This window comes from Arctopsyche grandis, chromosome 8, assembly GCF_051622035.1.
Source record: "Arctopsyche grandis isolate Sample6627 chromosome 8, ASM5162203v2, whole genome shotgun sequence".
NCBI classification, from domain to species: Eukaryota; Metazoa; Arthropoda; class Insecta; order Trichoptera; family Hydropsychidae; genus Arctopsyche; species Arctopsyche grandis.
Window position 1 is genome coordinate 14,443,833 of NC_135362.1, and position 23,484 is coordinate 14,467,316.

The following is a 23,484-nucleotide window of genomic DNA, read 5'->3' on the forward strand; positions in this document are numbered from 1 at the left end:
CCTAAAACCAGGGCGACAGTCACAAGAGTATGTACCATTCAAATTATGACATATTTGAGAACAGTGATGTAATCCAGTGGTGCATTCATTTACGTCTTTACATTGCTTGGGATTCTCAGCAGAAATTATATAGCCCGAATAGCAAGCACAGATATAGCCTCCATCAGTCAAATTCATACAATGATGTTCACAACCTCCTACATAAGCAAGTAGTTTTAAATGATAAATTAATTTTTCCGAATATAATAAATAAAATAATAAAAAATAAAGGTTACCCTTATCAGCAAGGCCACATGTTTTTGAACGATGACATCCAAGTTCATCAGAACTATCACCGCAGTCATCAGCGTAATCACAAACTTGTGCTTTTTCAACGCAATGTTTATTTGCACATAGATATTGAGTAAACGGATCGCATGGTTTCGTTCGAGCTGAACATAAGGTCATATTGTTTTCATCGGAACCATCACCACAGTTGTCAACTCCGTCACAAACTTGATATCTGGAATTAATGAAATAATAATGCATATGTTATCATTTATACACATTAGATAATTTTAATTAATTAAAATTCAAAATATTAATGTTATATGTATTTACCTTGGAACACATCGATGATTTGTACATTGGAATCTTCTTAATGTGTCGCAGTTAAAGTTAGTGCATAAAGATGGGGCTTCGTCTGACGCATCTCCACAATCATCAGTTCCATCGCATAAATCTGATTGTGAAACACAAAGATTGTTGGTGCACTGGAATCTAAAAATAAAAATAAATTAGTTCTGATATTGTCATGAAACATCAATTCAAAAAATTTATTTAATGATAATTACCTGCTTTCAGGACAATATTTGCCTCCTGGATACCGTGGAGGACATCCAATTTCATCAGATAAGTCTCTGCAATCTCTATCACCATCGCAACGGAAGTAAGCCGCAATACAATGTCCGGATTTACATTGGAATGTTCCGTTTTTGCACTGGAAGCCACCGCATTCGAGCTCGTCGGAATTATCACCACAATCATCTTCATGATCACATCGCCAACGAGATGAAATACACTTTCCATTATTGCATTTGAATTCCGATTCAGAACATTCCCTATATTTTCCTTTACATAGTGATTCAACTTCGTCACTTCCGTCTCCACAATCATCGGCAAAATCACACAACCATTGTTTGGGAACGCATCTGTTATTGTTACATTGGAAATCTGTTTCAGTGCTACATTTGGGACAATTTTGAGGCAATTCATCTGACCTGTCTCTACAATCATCTTTTCCATCGCAGAACAACCATTTCGGTATACATCTGTAATTGGATTGGCCTGGGCATCGTTGCCAACCGGTGGTGCAATTTCTTTGCCTACACATGTAAGCAGGTTCATCAGAATCATCACCACAGTCATTATCAAAATCACACATCCACAAACGTGGTATACATTTGCCATTTTTACAACTGAATTCGGTTTCTGGATCACAAGGTCTGTTATGACACATTTGAGGATCTTCATCACTGCCATCTTTACAATCAGCATCACCATCACACCTCCAGCTATCAAGAATACACCTTCCACTTGCCTTGCATTTGAATTCCAGAACGGGACACTCGTGTTGACATTGCTGTTCATCAGAGCCATCGCCACAATCGTCGGTTCCATCGCAAATTTGAGCAGATGCAGTGCAGTTAGTGTTCTGGCATTGGAACGTTCCAGAACGACAATGTCTCACCGGACAAGTCTCAGGTTCGTCAGACCCATCTTTACAATCCTTTTCACCATCACATTTCCAGAACCAAGGTATACATTTCTCATCACTTCCACCACACCTGTGTTGACCTGATGTACAATTTGCGATGCACGTTTTCATATCCCTTGCTAAATAGAATTGATTAGGGCAAGCACATTTATAAGTAGTCGCGCCTTCTTCTCCATATCCTTCAATATTTAAATAGCTGGATTCAATAGGAGGTGCAATGAGGCACAAATGCGAACATCCACCATTATTCGTACCACAAGGGTTAGGATATGGAAGTTGTCTTAAGGGATGACTGATATGAATATCATACGGCCTATGAGTAGTATTTCGAAGAGTTTGCATATTTTTACCGGTGTATTTGTTCGCTCTGCTGATAGCTTTACGATTCCAATCAGTCCAATATAGTTCATCGTCAAACAATGTTAGCGCAAAGACGTGTGGAACACTTGAACCTGATAGCACTACATGTCTATGTCTTCCTTCTAAATCAGCTGATGCGATGTAGTCCAAATGAGCATCAGCCCAATATATCCTATCAGTGAAATAATCAATAGTAAGTGCATTTGGCCAGGCAATGTCATCCTCCCATGTTAAAATTCTAGTAAAGTTCGAGCCGTCCATTCCCATTTTGGCAATGTATGCTTGCAAGTGCCACGATGTGAAGTAAAGATACCCGGTACCGGGATGAACAACCAAAGCTCTAGGATCGGCTATAGCTGTTTTGAGCGTTTTTCGTTTTGTACCGTCAAGTTCAGCTACGTCTAAATTCTTTGAATGCCTATCAAGCCAATATAGTTTTCTTCCAATCCAGTCTATGGCTATTCCTTCCAAACCGTGAGAATCGTGTCTTATAACTGGTTCTCTTTCCACTGTTGGCGATAAATAATCAGTACGATAAATCGTTTTTGCAGTTACATCACAGAAGTACATTTTGTGATCTTTGGCATCAAAATCTAGTGCAACAACATTCATCAAATCTTGATGCATCAGATTGTATACTTTGGCATCAATGGACATATTTCGAACGTAATACTTATTGGTGAAAATGAGCCAAGGTTTGGTACCATCGATTCGTTTGCAAGTATGTTCGTCAGCTTGTCTTTCATAATATTTTTCATTACATTTACAATAATAGCCTCCAGGAGTATTGGAACAGTATTGTGAACAAACCCCTGGTGTTTCTAAACATTCGTCTATATCAGCGCATGCTTTTCCATCGGAGAGCAATTTATAGCCTTGATTGCAGTCACAGTAATAACTCGTCAAAGTATCAACGCATTTGTGACCGCATTGATGTATTTCAACTTTGGCACATTCATCCACATTGCAATGGAAAGGTTCATCAGACTCATCAGAACAATCTGCCACTTTGTTACAAACAAGGTGATAATCTATACATTGACCATTAGTGCATTGGAATTGACCCTTCGAACAAGTGTCGTTATCCTTCTTACAATCAACTTCATCTGAACGGTCGCCGCAATCATCTTCTCCATCACATCGATACTGATTCCTAATACATTTAAAGTTCTGACAAGTGAATTCGTTAGTGGAACATGTCTTGTATCGTGAATTGCACTGCTTGCCTTCATCTGAACCATCTCCACAATCGTTATCGTGATCACACAGCCAACCTTTATTAATACATCTTCCATTGGTGCACGTAAATTGATCTGCTTGACAAGGCTGCGGCGTGGTGCAGTGGTGCAATGTAGCATTTTCATCAGCACCATCCACGCAATCTGGATCACCGTCGCATAGCCATTTCTTAGGTATACATTGTGCTCGTCCCCAAGCCCTATTTTCATCGCATGTAAATTCAGTTTCAGCGTCACATTTCCGTTCATTACATTGATGTCTATCGTCTTCATCACTATTATCCAAACAGTCATTATCGCCATCACAAATGTAAATCCTAGGAATACAATTTCCATTATCACAGGTGAAGAGGTCTCCAAAGCAGGTTCTTCCTTCAGATTGACAGTATTCTGGTGGTTCATCGGTGCCGTCGCCACAATCGTCATCTCCATCACAGTACCAAGTTGCAGGAATGCATCTATGATTAGGACATCTAAAACTATTTTGCGGGCATGTTCTTTGAGCACAATGCAGAGGATCTTCATCAGAATTATCTCCACAGTCATTGTCACCATCACACAACCAGTAAGGTTCGACACAAATGTTAGTTTTTTCACATTTCAGATGATTAGCTGGACAAGTTGTATTTCGTGGACACCGCTCGTGGGTTTCATCTGATGTAACATTATCTTTACAATCGTTAACGCCATTACATACAGAGGTCATTGCTATGCATCGGTGATTTGCACAAGTGAATTCTTTGTCTGCGCATGGCGAATAGACGCAATTTTCTTCATCAGATCCATCCTTACAATCGTTTTCATGATCACATTTCCAAGACTTAAATATACACCTTCCATTTGCACATCTAAATTCGTTGGTTGAACAAGAGTGGAAAGTGCAATAATTGGCATCTTCGTCAGAGTTGTCTCCGCAATCGTCATCTCCATCACAAGCCCACATACGACTAATGCATTTGGAATTTGCACAGTAGAACTTGCTAGCATCGCAACTCAAATTTCTAGCAACACACATTCTTCCTTCATTGACGAGTTTCGTATTATCATCGCATCGACATTCTGCTGTACCGTTAACTCCAGGATGACAGCTTTGGGCACAGCCACCATTATTTTGCCTACAGGGATTAGCTTGGCAAAGTTGTCTCGATGTGCTGTACACATGAATATCACGAGGAGAGTCTTCTAAACGTTTTACCATTTCAACCATATTCGCACCAGTATGCTTTTCAGCTCTGTAAACCCCTCTCAGTTGAAGATCAGTCCAATATATATAATTTCTAAATACGGTTATTGCGAATGGATAAATCGTTGCTGAAATCAAAACTTCACGTCCTTTTCCATCTAACCGTGATCTTTCAATTTTCTCTCTCACGGCATCTGTCCAATAAAGCATTGACTCTTCATAGTCAATTGTTAGTCCACTTGGTTGAGAAAGATCTTTGTCAATGATTGCTTTCTTCATCGATCCTGCCATTGTTGTTTTAAATATTTTTCCGGATGTACCGAAACGTCCCCAATCGGTGTAATACAAAGTTCCATTGCAAGGATCTAAAACAATTGCTCTGGGACGCTCCACTCGTGCAATCATAACCAATTCTGAACCATCTAAATTCATCGCATAGATAGAATTGTTGGAACTGTCAGTCCAATATACTTTCTTTTGTGTCCAATCATAAGCTATTCCTTCAGGATTTATACCTTTATTAATAATATTTTTAATATCACCACCATCGGGAGAATTAGCAGACATCCAACCGATTCTTGCCCAAGGTCGTATTTGGGTGAAAAATAATTTATTATCGGCAAAATCAAAATCAATTCCAACCACATTAGTCAAATTTCCAACAGGTTTGAATGGAATTCCAGTAGACCTTGGATCCAAATTAATACCTCGGATTTCGGTACGAGTGGAGAAAACAAGGAACTCATTTACAGTTTCACATTTCTTTGGATCGGTAGCAGATATATGACCAGTGGAACAATCACATTTGTGTGTTAGTCTGCTGACAGTATAGTCTATAGGGAAGCTGAAACAGAGTTGATCACAACCACCGTTACCTAATTTGCGACAAGGATTATTTTCATCGGGAGGCTGATTAGTTACATCGAATATAGCGATGTCTCTAAGTTTTTGTAGATTAGTTCTGAGTTTTTCTGGTAAGGTTGTATTCCCTGGTAGCTTTGATGCTTTATAAACCGTTTGTAGATTCCTGTCTACCCAATAAACACTTCCCATATGAACAGCAATACCCATTGGATTTGGAAGGTTCCTTCTTATAATTTGACGATTTCCACCGCTGTAAGATATTTTTTGAATCGTATCGAGTTTTGAATCAACCCAATAAACATCATGTGTTAACATATCTACAGTCAAATCTCTGGGATTCGATATACCGGACGTTACAACAGGCGTCCAACCTGATCCATCCAAGTACGATTTACCAATCCTTGGATACTGGCCATAATCAATCCAGTATAATAACCGTTTTAAAGGATTGACTGCCATTTCTCTCGGTGAGTCAGTTGTTGTTTTCACTAAAATTTTTCGATTGGAACCATCTAGCCAACAGATTTCAACATAATTTTCATGGGGGAAGACGTTAGTGAAATACAAATTTCCTGACACCCAATCAATAGTAAGGCCTCTAATTCCATTACTGCCAATACCGTCTTTGATTATATGTTGCAATTCTGTTCCGTTTGGTCGTATTCTGAATATTCCATTCCATTGGCCTCTGTTAAATTCAACCCAATAGATCCAATTTTCAATGAAATGAACATCTACGTGTAAAATATGATGGCCTTGTCCTGTTATAGGTAGCATTGCTTCTGCACTATCTTTCAAACTATACCCTCTTGTCATATCAAGTTGGGAAACGACTGCAAATGATTTGTATGGTATACAATTTACATCATTTTCCTTTTTATAACCAATAGAACATGCGCAAACTCGAGTTCCAGCATCACTAGGAATACATATTTGTTCACAGCCTCCGTTTGCTAGCAAGCACGGATGCAATATCATACGTTTTTGGAATATAATCATTGATTTCAAATCACTTTCATTGTCAATAATGATTTTTGGATTATCACCACTTGGCAAATCGACTCTAATGATCTTTTCATATGTTGGATCAAGAACGTATAACCTAGAATCAAGAACTGCCAAAGACTTGGGACGTCCAATATCATTTCCTTCGGTCAAAATTGTTCTTCTATTCAATCCCTCAGTTGTAACCACAATTACTTCAGCTGGATATTGTGTGCTGAAATATATTAATTTCTTTTCAATGTCGATTGTTATTGCTTCAGGTCTTTCTATGTCATTAACCAAAACAATAGGTTTAGTGCCATCCATATTGACTTTTCCAATTTTTGCAGGTACTCCGAATCCACCTTCATCCACCCAGTAAAGTTTTCTAAAAAAATATTATATATTAACATATACATATTTTAACATGTATTTATATAAAATCGGGTATTTATAACATAATAATAATTACCCCTCAGTAGGATCTAAACAAATTCCTCTAGGTCGAGAAACAGATGTATTATTTCCATCATTTGCTAATATGATACTTCGATGTTTAACTTTTCCATCAACTCTAACTACTTCTATATTACTTGCAATTCTATTTCCTAAATAAAGATTTCTTCCGAGCCAGTCGAATGCAATTGTAGATGGGGCACCCACTATACCAGTGTCCGATCCGAAAAATTCCGTTTTATTTCCACCTTCATATGGTGTCGAGAAAAGAGTGCAATTCTCATTATCGTCACCGTCTCCTGAGGTTGCTTGTAACCAGAACAATTGGTGTGCGTGTCTATCATAATCGAGTTGTGCTCCGCCTTGAAGTCCAACGACGGGAGCAAGTAAACCTGCTTTTCCAGTTCCATCCAACGATACATCAACTATTTGCGAACCCCGCAGTACCATCAGATATGCTGTCTCTTCTACGATAAAATTAATTGTATTTTTTGTTATTAATATTCAAATAATATGATAAGCAAAGTTAGAAAAATAAAAAATTAAATTACCTTCAGTACAATGTCCATTTGTTTGCAATCGATAACCAGGTCTACAAATACAAGTATATCCAGGGTTAGAACTTGGACTCAATAAACATAAATGTTGACATGTAGTTTTAGTACAAGGTGATGTGTACAAAGGTTGCAACGACGGATGATGAACATGAATCGAAAGCGGTTGCGATATTAAATGTGAAACAACAGTTTGATTATGCCCTTTGAATTTATGAGCAGATAAAACTCTATTCAATTGTCTATCAGTCCAATATAATGTTTCTTCAAAAAGAGTAAGGGAATGTGGATGAAGTAAATAATGACTTCCAGCCAAAACTTGCTGTCGTCCAGTTCCATTATAATTGCAAAAATCTATAAAATCTAGCTTCGAGTCAGCGAAATACACTCTTTGGGTCGCTGTATCTAATGTCAAGCCATTGGGCCAATATATTTTCGTGTTTATGATGGTTGATCTTTGTGTGCCGTCCATACCAACTCTTTCGATTCTAGGATTTTCTCCCCAGTCGGTCCAGAATAGCCATCTTGTATTGGGAGCAGGATCTAAGCACATTCCTCTAGGCTGCGTGATGTTTCCACTTAAAAGCGTAGTTCTAACAGAACCATCTTCCTTACTTACTTCAATGGTATTCAGTTTACTATCGAGCCAATACAAGTTACCACCGATCCAATCATATGCTAAACCTTCTACAAGATCTAAACCTGTTGAAACCACCACTTGTGGTTCGCTACCACGATCCAATCGGGATATTTTTTTAAGTTTCATATCTGACCAGAATATTGTTCCGGAATGCATATTTGAAGCCGTAGCTACAACATTTTCGACAATTATTGGAACTCTCTCTAAACCTTGTTCTTTGAGGTCGGCAACAAGAATTGAATGCCTGTTTGAAATAATTAAGAATGCAGACGAATGGTTGAGCGCTTTACAATTGTGTTTGTCTGGAGCTAAAATATAACCATCCATGCATCCGCAATGGTATGAGCCTTTCGTGTTTGTGCATGATTGGGAACACAATCCTGCCGGTGTACATTCATCAATATCCATGCAAGTGTATCCATCTGATTGCAGTTCTTCTCCAGTAGGGCACAAACACAATGCACCAGTTGGTGTTTGAATGCAACTATTAGAACAAAGTCCACCTTGATGCTTACATTCGGCCAAGTCGCAACCAACACCTAATAAATAAATAACACGTTGATTATTTGTTGAACTTCGATTAAAATAAGACATCTATAAGTAAGAACGTTAACATACCTTCATCAGCACCGTTAGGACAGTCTAGAGTTTTATCACAAATTTGAGTATAATTAACACATCTATTAGCAACACCAGGACAAGCCCATTGTCCAGTTTCACATCGGAAAGGTGGAGGAACGCAAGCATGAATGTGGCTCTCATCAGAATTATCACCACAATCATCTTTGCCATCACAAATATACGCTTTGAAAACACAATTTGAATTGTTGCATTTGTAGAAGTTTGGAGCGCAGTCAATTTGCCCACAAGATGTAGGCTCATCAGAATGGTCATCACAATCAGGTGTTCCTGAAAATTCATATACATTATCACTTAAAACAACATACAATATCAACACAAAATAAAAATATTAAACATCTTAAGAATAGTACCGTCACAATGCCAACTTCTCGGTATGCAAATACCAGACGCTTGACATTGAAATTGTTTTTCTGTATCACATTGATCTGGAGCGATAGATGGACATCCTAACTCGTCACTGCCATCATTACAATCAGGAATACCATCGCACTTATATGTTTCTTGTATGCATTGTCTTAGATCGGCACATTTGAATTGATTGGCTAAACAAGTAATCGGCGGACAATCTAACTCGTCATGTTTGTCAAAACAGTCATCATCACCGTCGCAAACCCAAGATTGTGGTATGCAGTGACCCGTTCGCGGACATGTAAACTGTAATTAAAATAACAATAATTATAATGAAAAGAATTATTTTTATTTTAAAAATATATTATTCATTATACAGTAGATAACATACTTGGAAATAGGCACAAGTTTTTTCTGCACAAAAGTCTCCTTCATCAGATCCATCGCCGCAATCGTTTTCCGAATCACATTTCCATGTGTTAGGAACGCATCTTCCATTTTCACACTGGAACTGTGATGCACCACATGTTACGTTGACGCAGCCTGTTTCGTCTGAAAAATCTCCACAGTCATTTTCAGAGTCGCACTTGAAATTCATAGGAATGCACCGAGATGTTTTGCATTGGAACTCGTTAGAGCCACATGTTGGTTCTATAAAAATATAAAACAAAAATCAAATAACGCTTAAACAAAAACACTCACACGCTCTATTAATCAAATATTCTTATTCATACTTGTACAATTTTGTTCTTCATCGCTATTATCCAAACAATCGTCATCGCCGTCGCAAACCCAACTTTTTGGAATACATCTCTGATTGTTACAAGTAAAGTCCCACGAATTAGGACACGCTTGAACAGGAGGTTCGGTATTTGGATCAGCAATACAATGGAGTTCATCATCCGACAATTTCTCTCCGTATGGACATCCACATTTAGCAGTCAATACTTGAGTATTGTTCAATGGTACGGCGAAACATAACTTTTCACAATTTCCATTATTTATAGAACAAGGTTGAAGTCTATCAATTTTTTGAATATCGTCACTAAATACTTTAACACCATATAATCTATTAGTTTGAGGTTCGCGAACCATCGTCTCTTCCTGCTCTCCGGTCAGTTTGTGTAATCGTATAATTGCATCCAATCGCCAGTCGGTAATGTACATGAATTCCTTATAAATAACTATAGAAAATGGATGTCTTATCAGACGGGAGTTTACAGTTCTTACATCTGTACCGTCAAGATTCGCATGTTGAACGTGATCTAACAACGCATCACACCAATAAACCCTATCAGCATCAAAATCAATAGAAAGACCATTTGGCCATCCAAGGGTAACATTTTTAAATACAATCAGTCCGCTACCATCAGAGTTGGCTCTGCTTATATTTGCAGGACGATCCCATTCAGAGAAAAATATAAATCCTTTATTTGGATGCACGACAATAGCTCGGGGCCGTTTTAAATTTTTCAATAAAGTTCTTCTGTAGGTGACATTTTGAGTGGATAAAACGTTCAAAGTTCCTTTTCTAGAATCGATGTAATACAGATTTTTTGATGCCCAATCAACGGCTAGGCCTTCAACTCCTTCATTCTGAGATGCTAAAACAATTTCCCGAGACGTTCCATTTCTGTGCACTCTATAAATAACGTCTTGTAAAACATCTGAATAATAAATATGCTCGTCTCTGGCATCAAAATCGAGACCTACAAATCTCGCTCTTCTAGATACAACTGGTAAAATGGCATCGCTAAAACCTTCTATAACTGGATTTAAAACTTTTCCTTTGATGAATCGTTGTTGTGAATACATCAAAAATTCTTTGACTAATGCACAATTCCTCAAATCTGATTCTAATCTCCATCCAATATTACAAGCACATCTATAACCCAAGCCAGCGCCTTGTATGGCTGTAACGATACACATCTGAGCACAGCCTCCATTATTATTTCCGCAAGGATTATTAGCATGCAGTTGTTTCAAGCCGTGAATGACCTTAACAGCCTTTGGATCTCTGATATCTTTCAATTTGAATATGGATTGGATACTATTTGCACCTTCAAACTTATCCACTGACATAATGCCCTGTTTTGTTCCATCTGACCAAAATATTCTATTTTCGAATAGTGCCAACCTCGAAGGACTCGGAACAGGTTGTCCTCTTAATATTAAAAATCGATGTTGTCCTTCATAATTAACCGTTTCAATATAATCTAATAAAGAATCACACCAGAATATTCTTTTGGCAATGATATCAACAGTAATACCAGATGCCTTGTAAGCTGCTTCAGATACAATCGATTTTGCATGGGTACCGTCCATATTGGCTCTGAGCACCTGAAAAAAATAACAAAACCCTTAATGAAGTTTGTTTTTATAAGATCAAATTACATAAAAGTGTGTTTATCTTACCTGACTACTATCAGCAACAAACATGTACCCAAGCGTAGGATCCAATGCCAAGTCCGATGGATTAGTAAGATTGGAACCTAATACTATTGCATGTCTTCTACCATCCAATTCAAACACATCAATCTTTTGACCGACAGCATCAGCGACATACAATTTGTCACCCACCCAATCCACTGCCAAAGCAACAGGTGACCACGTTCCGGGAATAGTTATATCATTATCAGCATAGCTAGGTATTCCAGAGGGCGAATCAAGGGATTGAGTATGCACCTAAATAATAATAATTAAATAAATATAAAATAAAATAATATCAAATACAAGAAAATAAAATTAAAAAAATAACCTTTCTGGTTTTAGTATCAGACCAAAAGAGAAGATTCTTTTTATAGTGAAAATCAAGACCGGCAGCTCCAGTAGAATTTGCGACAAGTTTAACTGCTCTACCATGTGTATCCATTGAAACTACTGCACGCTCATGTGCGAAAAACAATTGAGGAGTTGATTCTGGAGGTGTTAAGCATTTAGCACCCCCTGTTAATACGTAACCTTGAGCACAGGAACACTTGTAACCTAAAGTTAAAAATATTATATAGTAAATCTGAAATATAAAATGTGTATTCATATTTAAATAAGAATATAATGTACTAACCTCCATCAGTATTTGTACATAATTGATCACAAAAACCCCATTCAGAGCACTCGTCTCTATCCACACACGTTCTATTATCAGGACTGACTATCGATCCTGATGGGCAAGAGCAAGCACCACCATTGAGTGAAGCAATACATTTATACTCACATCCAAGAGATGGGCAAGAAGCGGTTGCTGAAAATATTTAAAAAATTCAAATTGAGTATGGTTTAAGACTTGATAAAAGTAGAAAAACATATTGTATTTGAAGTACATATGTACATGTATATACTAATTGCTTAGAGTCAGAAAAAAATATAATAAATGTGTGTCTTTTTAAAGCTTTGAATACTCACAACAAGCAGTCTCTTCATCGGTACCATCTTCACAGTCACGTTTTCCATCACATAATTGAACTTTGGCTATGCATCGTGGAACACCACCTGATCCTCCTTTCGGACACAAGAATTTATTGTCTGGGCATGCTATAGCCGTACAATTGGCTTCATCTGACCCATCTGAACAATCGTGGTAACCGTCACAGTGGAACGTAGCAGGGATGCACAAGGCATTAGCGCACCGAAACTGACCAATATGACACGGAGGAAAATCTAAAAAACAATAATAGTACATATAATAATACACATATCCATGAATTGTTATAATGGTTAGTTAAAATGTGAACGTACTGCAACCAGTCTCGTCGGAATTGTCACCGCAGTCATTCTTATGATCACACTTTTGGGTTGCTTCTATACACCGCAGACCACCTTCACATCTGAACTGGTCCAAGTTGCAAGCCACTCCTGGACAACCATCTTCGTCTCGACCAGTCCTGCAATCTGTGTAGCCATCGCATCTTTTCGATCTGGGTATACAGGCTTCGCCGACACCGACACCGCTAGCACCACTGGATGGACCACATCGGAAGTCATCAGGCTGGCACTTCCTGTATGCTATAGCAAACACATTCATATTAATTTTCTAATGCATAGATATAAAGATATAATATAATATAAGGGGAGTAAAGAGTATTCATGTAAATTATCACTATGTGGTCACCCAAATACATTGATGGAAAAACTTTTGTGGTTAGTGTAATTTGGTAAATCGAATTGAAGAAAATCTCCTTAATGCCAATTTCAATTTCAAATAGCTCCAAAACGATAAAAGACCACCACCCAACAACATACATACATAGGTGAGGCAAATGTCGAAACCGCGTTCTTTCTTGGAAAAGGAGCAAACGAAATAAAATCCAAGACGAAAGAAAAACGCCCCGCCTCAAATTATGCAAAGTAACTCTTGAATAAATAAATGCGATTTAACGGGAGGTTTTCCAAATCCAGAAGTGGCGCACCACTTGAACTTTTCCAAAGCATGAATATTTATATTCAATGTAAGTACGTATGTTTATGTATGTGTGTGTGTGAGAGTGAGGAGGGATTCGGGCGATAGCCATTCGTATAAAATAGAAGATAGGAACAAGGGCTCGTCCAGAAAATGATGGCTTGGGAATGGTTTATGGTCCACGATCCCTAGACGCCTTGACGTCGTATATTTTATGTCTAAGACTATTTGGAAGATTGCTCAATTTTTCCTTTTTACGCTTTTTTTTAACAAAAACCATTTTGTCTTTGCCTCAAGATCTTTAAATTGAAGAAAATCTCAAACATTTGTTCGTAGAAGTTAATAATATAAAAAAAATAATAAGTAGAAACGTACTAGATTTCATTTTGAAAATTCCTTGTGCTACATTATATGTAATATAAGTGTACGCGTATTATATGTTAGTACAATGAATTCAATAAAGATCACTTTACACGCGTGAAATTGGTGCAGAGAACAAAAGTGTTATATACATACATACATTGGCATGCGATCAAATTGAAAAAGGTCAATATTCGCAGTGCGAACGAAACCTAAAAGCCTTTGAAAGCCATTTTAGGTGAAATCTAATATGTATGGATCAAGAGCTTACGTGTTCCAAAAGTAATTTGTTTACTGGGCCGACGATATTGACCGGTTTTCCGCTGTCCACCGGATGTTTACTGGTTCGGACAGGCTCGTTTTAAAGGCACCATTTCCACGTATGTATATTCCCATACGTGTCATTCGCCGGATGCCAGAAATGTTCAAACGCAATAATTTGAATAATATTCAAAATAAACTTTTCATTAGCGTGGTTTGAATGCTGGAGATAAGATGTGTATCTTTCCTCGAAAAATTGAGAAGAGCACTCAAAGCTACGGGGATTGTGAACGTCTAGTGCTTTTTAAAAAAAGGTACACCATTTGCGATATCTATATATGTACATACATACACACATACATAAATTAACGGAAAATGTCATTATACATGTATGTATATTGTATAGGTATACATATGTACAGTCACATTAATTTAATTAAATTTATATTATCCCATGATGTCATTACGGATTGACCCTGAGCGACACCTATGATACTAAACTCGTACATACCTATATATAAATTTATAGTTTATAAATTTGAAATCATATTCATTCAATTATGACAAATAGTAGTACCGGTGGTCTTTGCCAAAATTGACGAGGAACCGTTTCAACAAGATACATTGCGAAAAAACTGATAGGAACGATCGACTTGAAGTCCACCAGCAGCACTGCAGAAATACTCCAAATAAATTATCTTCAATCGCGATCAATCCAGGGCTTGGCAGTAATGCAAATATCAATATGTACTAATGACTAATTTAAACTAATGTGTTCAAGTTATCGTCATATGAACAGCAAAATTTTGAAAATAGTTGAATTGAATAAGCTGAAAATAAATAAAATAGTAGTTAGGATGCTTTTTTAGAACCGTTTCAACAAAAAAATCAGATAAATTGACAAACTATGATAGCAAACGATCCATTTGGAGTCACAAATATCCAAATCTGATTAGATTAAAGATTAGCACGGGATCGAACCCGGTAACCTCTCGGTACTAAACATAAACGCAACCACCGAGCTATACTGCTGGCTAACTAACTAACTAACCGGCGAGATTATTTTGACAGTCGATTCAAAATTTGACATTGACTCAAATATTTTCAATTGAGGTCAACCCAGGGCTTGAACTCGAAACCTTTCGGTGGTAAGCTTTAGCGCAACCACCGAGCTATATATACTGCTGGCTTATATTATATAAAACTATTTTACCTATGTACTTTCAATGTACAAATTGACCAGAATTTTAAAGCATACAAATATCTAGGAATATCCAACAAATATAGAACATGTATTATACATAATCTCTCTTGTAATGACCATATATTATTGTGTAACTGACCGCTTCAAACCGACCAATTCGCTAACCGAGCGAAACTGACAAATAATGAGACGTCAATCAGTTATGTAGATCGGATGTAGTCTAGTACATAATGATCGTATATGCATGTATGTATACATCCATATACGAATTGATGCATTATATAAAATTAACAGTACATATGTAGATTCAAAAGGAAGGATTTGAGCATTTATTTTCCAAGTAGTTTTCCACGATATTTCAATTTAACAAATATTGTAATAAAATTTTTCCTTTAAACCTATTTTTCAAATAAATATTTTATGCCGGAGTGATTGCAATGCAAACGAGTACATCTTCTCGGAGAAAGAAAAAAATAAAATCTTTAAGCATTCCGAGAAAGCAATATCCGCTTAGGAGCTTCGCGTAAGACGAATAGCTATAGAAACAAGCCCCATTTCTACCGGCAAAATACATATTCAAAAGTAAAAAGACAAGCTAAATTCATATAAATAAGTGTATAAATTGCATCAACATTATGTACATATAGAATAATTTCCGGCATGTCGAGTTTCAGAGCTTCATTTTCAATATACATAAATAAATACCGAACTTGGTTCAAACGTGAAATGAGTACCTACACGGTTATGAATATATAAAAGCTCACATTTGGCTAGCGAAAACGCTTAAATTTCAATAACCTAGAAAGGGGAAAAAACCAAATCGCTTTATATATAATATGTAGTAAAATATAAGGGGTTTAGAGAGGCATACGAATCAAAAATTGTTGTATTAACCGCACTGAGCCAATCGCAGATTTATGTAAATTTTATGACGCACGTGCGAGTGTGGGTGGGTGAGTGAAAATGGGGAGAGGAAAAACTGAAGCGACCGGAAAAAAGACAAAGAAAAATGATAACAGCACAACGAACGGGTCGCTATCGCCGCCGGTAACGGCCGTTACTCTCCGTTATGTATATCAAAACAGAGCCGTTACCCCGTTGGCCCTTTGAGTGGAGGAAATTCCGCTTTTCGCCTTTTACGGGAGGATTTTCTTTGTTGGACGGTGGCCGACGTTTTTATCGCCATATTTTCAGATATAAAAAACGGGGACGCATTTATAATCCGTCAATGTGTGCGGGTCGCGTAATTCAACAGATTTGGACATACAATATGGCCGCGTAAAGTTGGGGGATAAAATCCGCATGTAAATTATCTATGTGTATATTTTCCAGAAACATGTCGAACATAAGAATATCACACGAAACTTTGAGCGTTGATAGGACGCGTGATAAAAAAACTAGCATTTTCCATTAGACAGATTAGTAAAAACCATGTCCATTTAATCAACTAAAGACCTACAAACATATGTATAATGTAAATATATTTATATATATAAATATTTTTTTTTTCGATGATGCCATTATGGGTTGCGACTAAGGCTTCCAATCCCGGGATCCCGGTGTTTTCTGGTACCGTGAATCCCGGTGCTGAAACTAGTCTGAATACCGGGATTACGGTGCTGGCAAAATTTATTTTTAAATACTATTTTTACAAAAATAATAAAGAAAAAACATAAAACAACATTATGTAATGAAAAATGGTGGGATGAACGATGACAGTCATAGTCCATTTGTTTTATTTGACCCGTTTTGACGCCGGCTTGCCGTTCCCACGAAATGGTATCAACGGCCTGTATTGTGTCGCAGATTTTGTGCTCAACTGCAATGATATTTGTAGCATATTTTGACTGATTCGAACTCAGAATCGATCACTAATCACGTTTTCACGTGTGTCTGTGTGTCTGTGTGAGTGTCCGTATGTGTGTCTGTGTATTTTGGGGATTTTTTGAACACCGTTCGTTCTATTGAACTGAAACTTAGTAACTCTCTTTTTTACTAGCCTCTTTTCAGCTTGCTTTCGATTTTTTCGTCTGACAATATTTGGGTTTTTATCCACACTCTTAGGTGTCGATGAATAATTACTAGACGGTACAAACTATTTGTAAAAAACGAATCAATGAATCAAAGTGATGTTTTTTTACTTTATTTAATTACATTAAGGGATGTCTTTTATTTACTCTTAGAAATCTAGAAATGTATGCGAACCTAAAATCTAAAGAATGTAGCCAAACTCTCAAAACAAGAACGCCAATATGAGGAGTATTTTTTGCGTGAAACATCGGGAGAGTTTGTAAAATGTAATTGAACGGTTTTGAAATAGGAAAATATGCAATTGAACAATTTTTTCCTTTTTTTGTTATACATTTGATTCCCGGTGATAGCACCGGGATCCCGGGATTGGAAATTCCTAGTATCGCAATCCCAGTGATTAAGTAATCTTCCGGGATTGGAAGCACTAGTTGCGACACTATGATATTCAATTTGTACATCTATACATTTGAAATCTTATTCAAATAGTGGTAAGGATGATTTTTACGAATTTCAACAGTGAAATCTGATAAATTGGCAAACTCTGGTAGTAAACGAAAGATTTGGAGTCACACACGTATGTATAAACAAGGTCTGGCCAAAAAACTTGATCAGGGCTCGAACCCGTGACTTCTCGGTTGTTGGAATTACACGATAACCACTGATCTTTGTTGCTGGTTACAAATATACAATATATTTGCGTTCACAAAATTATTTATAACCGTTTATAAAATGCTGCTTTTAAAGTGGATGGCAATAATACTCAGACAGCCCACTTTTAGAGATATCAATTAAAAACACACATACATATATGTATTGTAAATTGGATTAATATCATCAGATGGTTGCTGATGATACATACATATGTACACACGTTTAAAACCGCAATTACACGCACGTAAGTATGTACAGTGTATACGTCATCGATTTGGCAATTTGGCGAATGTATTGGAAAAACCGTGTGCTAAAAATTATTATTGCACTTCCTTTCAAAACATGTCATATATAATATTATAGGTAGAATACTGACGGAATAATCAATTGAACAAATGGTGTTCTAAAAGTTTTAAGTTACTTGACAGCGCCATACATTAGTGTGAGGTGATCAAATATAATATAATAGGTATATTGCTAACTTTTGAACTAATGAACTTATAAACAGTAATTCAAAATAAGCGATAATTCCCAAAAATCCAATATTAATGGAAAACTTTCATACTACACAGTTTACCTGAAATACGATCAAGTTGATCGGAGCTTGTGTTGGAACTTTATCCAAACTTTCGACACGAACCTGAAGTGTTGCAGTAGTTTGCGAACTTTGAAAGCAAATAGTTTTATTTGAGATTAGAATAATTTTAATAAAAAGGATCGACAAATCGACCCAATTCAGATCAGCGATGTACAACGTGCGATATGTGGAGTCGGAATCCTTTGATAAGTTCGTTTTGATTCGTCTGTTTAATTCGAAACAAATATTTACACAGGCACGAAAATCGAGAAATATTTACAAAACAAGAAAAGCATCGAAATTGCCATCGGTATCAATGTTTGCCGACCACGAATCCCCGCTATGCATATATCACCAAATATATAAAACTTTTTTATGCACACTTGTATATTTATATTATTTGTATATATGTATGTATGTACGTATCATACATCCATTCGAAGGACTTAAATAAGCATCGAGCACGATCCTCGGTCGTTGTAACTGGACCCAATCGACTCGAAAGTGTTGCGGTTCACAATGGAAAGGTTAAAGATCGACCGACTACTTTTAGGGTAGGCTAAAGGACTTATACATAGGGTGGTTGTGGCACGGGCGAAAGGTATGGAAAAGGATGATAATGGGAAAAAAGGTGATACGTACGAGAGACGAACGTCGTGGAAGGGGAAACAGTAAGAAAAACGGAAACGGAAGCAATCGGACGTACGTGATGGCCAGCTTTGGCCAGAGCAAATACAGTATTGGGGCATCATCCTTAAGGCCACTCAATGGTACGAACGTGTAAACAGAGATAGCCACTCAGCACGCTATTGTTTAAATTATTACTCATTATTATTCAGAAAGTATGAATGTGGCACATGGCAACAAACGTCAAAGTTGATAAATGATCTTATTTTTTACAATTAATACACCAAACATGAAAATAATGAAAGAATTTGGTTTCAATTGGCTGCGGAATGTTCCTTTGAAGACCGATAAAATGCTTATAAAGAAGTTCGCTGTACTAAAAGGGAAAAGGGATTTAATACATAAATACATATATACATGTATTAAATGTAGAGTAAGAAAAACGGCCATCAATCATAAATAGTACATATAATCTCCCACAGAAAAATTATTCTTTTGCCGAATTCTAACTATTATTTTACTCTTTGCCTCGATGCACATAAGTCTAAAAGCCTGAAGCGAATATACATTTTTATTTTAAAAATGATATTTTACCATGATGCTATTACGGGTTTTACCCCTGAGCGACACATATGGTATTAAACTTGTACATGTATAAATGTATAGATTATAAATTTGAAATCATATTCATTTCATCATTCAACCAGCAAATCCCACTGGTTTCTGCTGGCCAGACCTTGGATTTGTGACTCCCGGTCGATCGTTTCCTATCAGAGTTTGCCAATTTCCTATCAGAATTTTATAAATTGGTGCAAATTTAAAAATTTTACCATAAATGTCTGTCGATGTTAATTTGATATTTATTTATGTACTTTGTAAAATACTAATAATATTTGTATCAAATGTACAACGTTTTTGGCCAGGAAGGCGCATTGGGGTTTCCTGTTAGGCCTTTTTGGTATAAATTGAAGATAAAAAAAAATAGTGGTGATAAATAGTAGATAGGATGGTCTTTGCCAATTTGATGAGGAACCGTTTGATCAGCAGCACTGTAGAAATAATCCAAATAAATTCTCTTTAATCGAGATCAATTCAGGTCTTGAGACCGGGAGCATCTCAATGATAAGCATTAACACAATTACCGAGCTATTGGCTAATTTATTCATGCTATCATATGTACAACCAAATTTTGAATGGAGTTGAATTGAATATGCTAAAAATAAATAAATAAAGAATGAGATATTATAATTTGGAATTAGTTTCTAAAAGTTTTCTGTGCCGATAATAATGTTGAAAAAATTACCGTGCGTGCTTAGAAGCACAAAGGCATCTCTTATCAAATGAAAATCTTCTTAGAACGTTTGCAGACATCTAGATTTCTCATTATTAGCCATAATGGGTATTTTCAGCCTTTTGTTTGTCGTGAAAACTACCGAAAGCGGGTCACTTAATGGTATTTTGGGGAGAAGCGATATCGTACATACATACATACATACATACACACACTCGAAGCATACCTTATTGGATTTTCGAGCACAGTAAAGCATTAGCGTTGTTTTAGATACTTTCCATTGCGGCAGAAAAACCCCGTTCTTCGAATTCTGGGGAGAACTCGAAAGCAAAAATAAAATAACATAAAGTAAACCGCAATAAAAGCATACATAGACGAACGCGCTGAAAGATATTCTGGAAGAATCTTAAGGTCAAAAAGGGTGAGACCCACGAACGGGATTAGACACTTCGCAAAGCCCTACATACAATTGGATTGGAGATTTGCGAACGAACTAAAAGCTCGCATTTTACACAACGCCTACAAATTCAAATAGACTAAAAACGTTTTAATGTCAACAAAATTTACACAAATAAAATACATTTTTCCTGTATACAATTCTCAAATATTTACAGTTACATATAATATATAAGAAAAAACATACGGAAATTTCAATACGATCATTAAACCAACTCATTCCCACGAAACGACATCAAAATAAATGACATCCATTAAATCTAGAGCGTGAAAATCACGATTTCAACCTTAAAATTGGTCTATTTAATATATTAAAATAATACTGAGCACACAGAACTTGGCGTAAATCATTATCATGTACAGCCATTCGCCATCCACTGTTGCATAAAGGCCCGTTCAACATGCTTCCATTCGTGTTTTGAGCGATCCATCTCATACCACACATTTTTACATAATCTCGGGTACCATCTGAGCACTTCTTACGTCTATATATCGTCCGTTAGCTACGTAGCCCATACCATTTCAATTTCTTTACTCTCACCATTACATCAACCAACTTTATCATACTTCTAACCAAATGCCAAACATATAGCGTTCCATACTTATTTGAGTGCACTAGACCTTATGCAACATTCTGGCATTTTTGCAGCCATATGTCATCGTTGGAAAGATCGATGATCTTCAGCCAGTGGCATTTTAGATTTGAATACGGTATGGCTATGGCTAAATGGGCAAATGGCTAATTCTATATCAACCAAGTTTACTACAAAATTAAGAATTATTCCTTATAACTACATCCCTCGGGAATACCCTATTGATTTGATCTTTGAAATGATTTTCCGTCCAAAATCATTGAAAAAAAAACAGTAGGTACTACATATATGGATGGATTTTCATCAAAAATATTTACACTGAATAAAATCCTGTACAGTGTACATTGTATAATATACGCATTTATTCGTGTCTACATATAATACGTTAATTTTGCAAATAAAGCGAAAGCTCTAATATTGCGTTCCCAGGAAAAGAAAGAAAACTCAAAAGCAAATATAATATACATATGTATAAATACATATTAATTCCTCGCCTGTGTCTTCACCCCGTTTTCCCGGAAACTGTATTTTATATACCAATTCCGCGTGACAAACTCGATGAGATTTTCTTCAATCTCCCTCGCTTCCCATCCCCCTGCGGACGTCGTAATCACCTTACATTTGGGACTGAAGGTGACGGGCGAGGGGAGAAAGGATGTGGTGGAGTTCCGTTTTGGGACTCCGAGAATGAATAATGGCGCCCATTCATTTGAGATATTGTTAGCGGCCGTTATTGTAATTCCCAGAGTGGATTCCCGACCAACACTTCAACCCCTGTTAAGTTTTAACTGAGACCTGACACATCTGTCGTTTAGCATTGGGGGCATCGTCCACGTGCCATTATAATGTATTCGTGCCGAATCGATAAAAATATCAACCGAAGCGGTTGTGATCGATTCACTTTGTAAGTGGAAGAAATTCTGGGGTAAAGTTTCGCAAGTTTCACAAGGAACACAGTTTCTGGGGTGTGCGATTGTGGGTTGGGATTTTTGGTTGTAGCAAACTTTGAACAAGACTAGGATAGGGTGGTTTGTGTTTGTTTTCGTTTCACGGCGAACCCTACGAAACTCGACAAAGTCCTCTCTGTTTGACGGAGAACCAGCCGCGACTATTCAACAAGTAGTTGGACCTTAATCCCTCGGCTCAGGCTCCCTGGGGTGTGCTTGGCTCATGAGATATTATCCACATACAGTACATACATACAATACATACTTATACATGTCAAGCGGTACAATTCCGTCATTCAATTGTGAAGCGAAACCCCTCACCGGTCATAGTTTCGAAATTAAATGAGATTTTCACTCGGGCATTCGATAAATAGATTAAAAACACATTAACACTTTTTTGACCCACTTTTCAATACATAAATATTTGATTTCAACCAATACATACATATTTATTTATTTATTTTTTATACCAACATACACAGTAACAACGTTTGTTGAAAGAATTGTTTTTGTTCAGTATTCTAATATGTAAATAAAATGTGATGGTAAAAACCTTATAAACAACGATAGTTCAACTTTCTAAGAGTTATACAATAAATGCAAAAAAAAGAAATCTAAGCATTTCAATTACAAAAGTATAACAAAAACTAGTAAAAAGTTTGTACATATTGATTCTCAAAAAAACATTTTTATGAAATTACAGTTGATGACACTACATATGTAAATAGAAGAATACTATTAGTTTCTTTTATCTGACGGGTCTCCTAGACAGCAGTATAGCTTGCTGTTGGAGTTAATGCTAACTAACGAGAGGTTCCGGGGTTCAAGCCCTGGGTTGACCTCTATTGAAAATAATTTATTCAGAGTATTTCTACCGTGCTGCTGATCAGACTTGTGATAGTTGTGACTTCAAGCCGATCGTTTCCTATCAGATTATTCCAATTTATCTGATTTAATTGTTGAAACGGTTCCTAAAATTGGCAAAACCATCCTACCCACTATGTCACCACTATTGATTTCAAAATTTTATAATCTATTACATAAATGTATATATGTATTAATACA

General features: G+C 36.7%; 1 protein-coding gene across 1 annotated transcript in view; it reads right to left on the bottom strand.

Annotated features, from left to right (window-relative positions):
* The window catches only part of mgl (low-density lipoprotein receptor-related protein megalin), a 232,336-nt gene that overhangs the window by 2,355 nt on the left and 206,497 nt on the right, over nt 1-23,484 (bottom strand). Inside the window, exons 4-18 of the mRNA XM_077436601.1 lie at nt 12,761-13,027; nt 12,428-12,682; nt 12,090-12,266; nt 11,784-12,010; nt 11,441-11,710; nt 9,760-11,365; nt 9,417-9,676; nt 9,028-9,331; nt 8,654-8,944; nt 7,393-8,574; nt 6,858-7,308; nt 834-6,773; nt 601-759; nt 276-502; nt 2-197 (exon numbers count right to left, since the gene is read on the bottom strand). Coding sequence (XP_077292727.1) covers nt 2-197; nt 276-502; nt 601-759; nt 834-6,773; nt 6,858-7,308; nt 7,393-8,574; nt 8,654-8,944; nt 9,028-9,331; nt 9,417-9,676; nt 9,760-11,365; nt 11,441-11,710; nt 11,784-12,010; nt 12,090-12,266; nt 12,428-12,682; nt 12,761-13,027 — 11,812 coding nt within the window. The remainder of the gene's footprint in view (nt 1; nt 198-275; nt 503-600; nt 760-833; nt 6,774-6,857; nt 7,309-7,392; nt 8,575-8,653; nt 8,945-9,027; nt 9,332-9,416; nt 9,677-9,759; nt 11,366-11,440; nt 11,711-11,783; nt 12,011-12,089; nt 12,267-12,427; nt 12,683-12,760; nt 13,028-23,484) is intronic.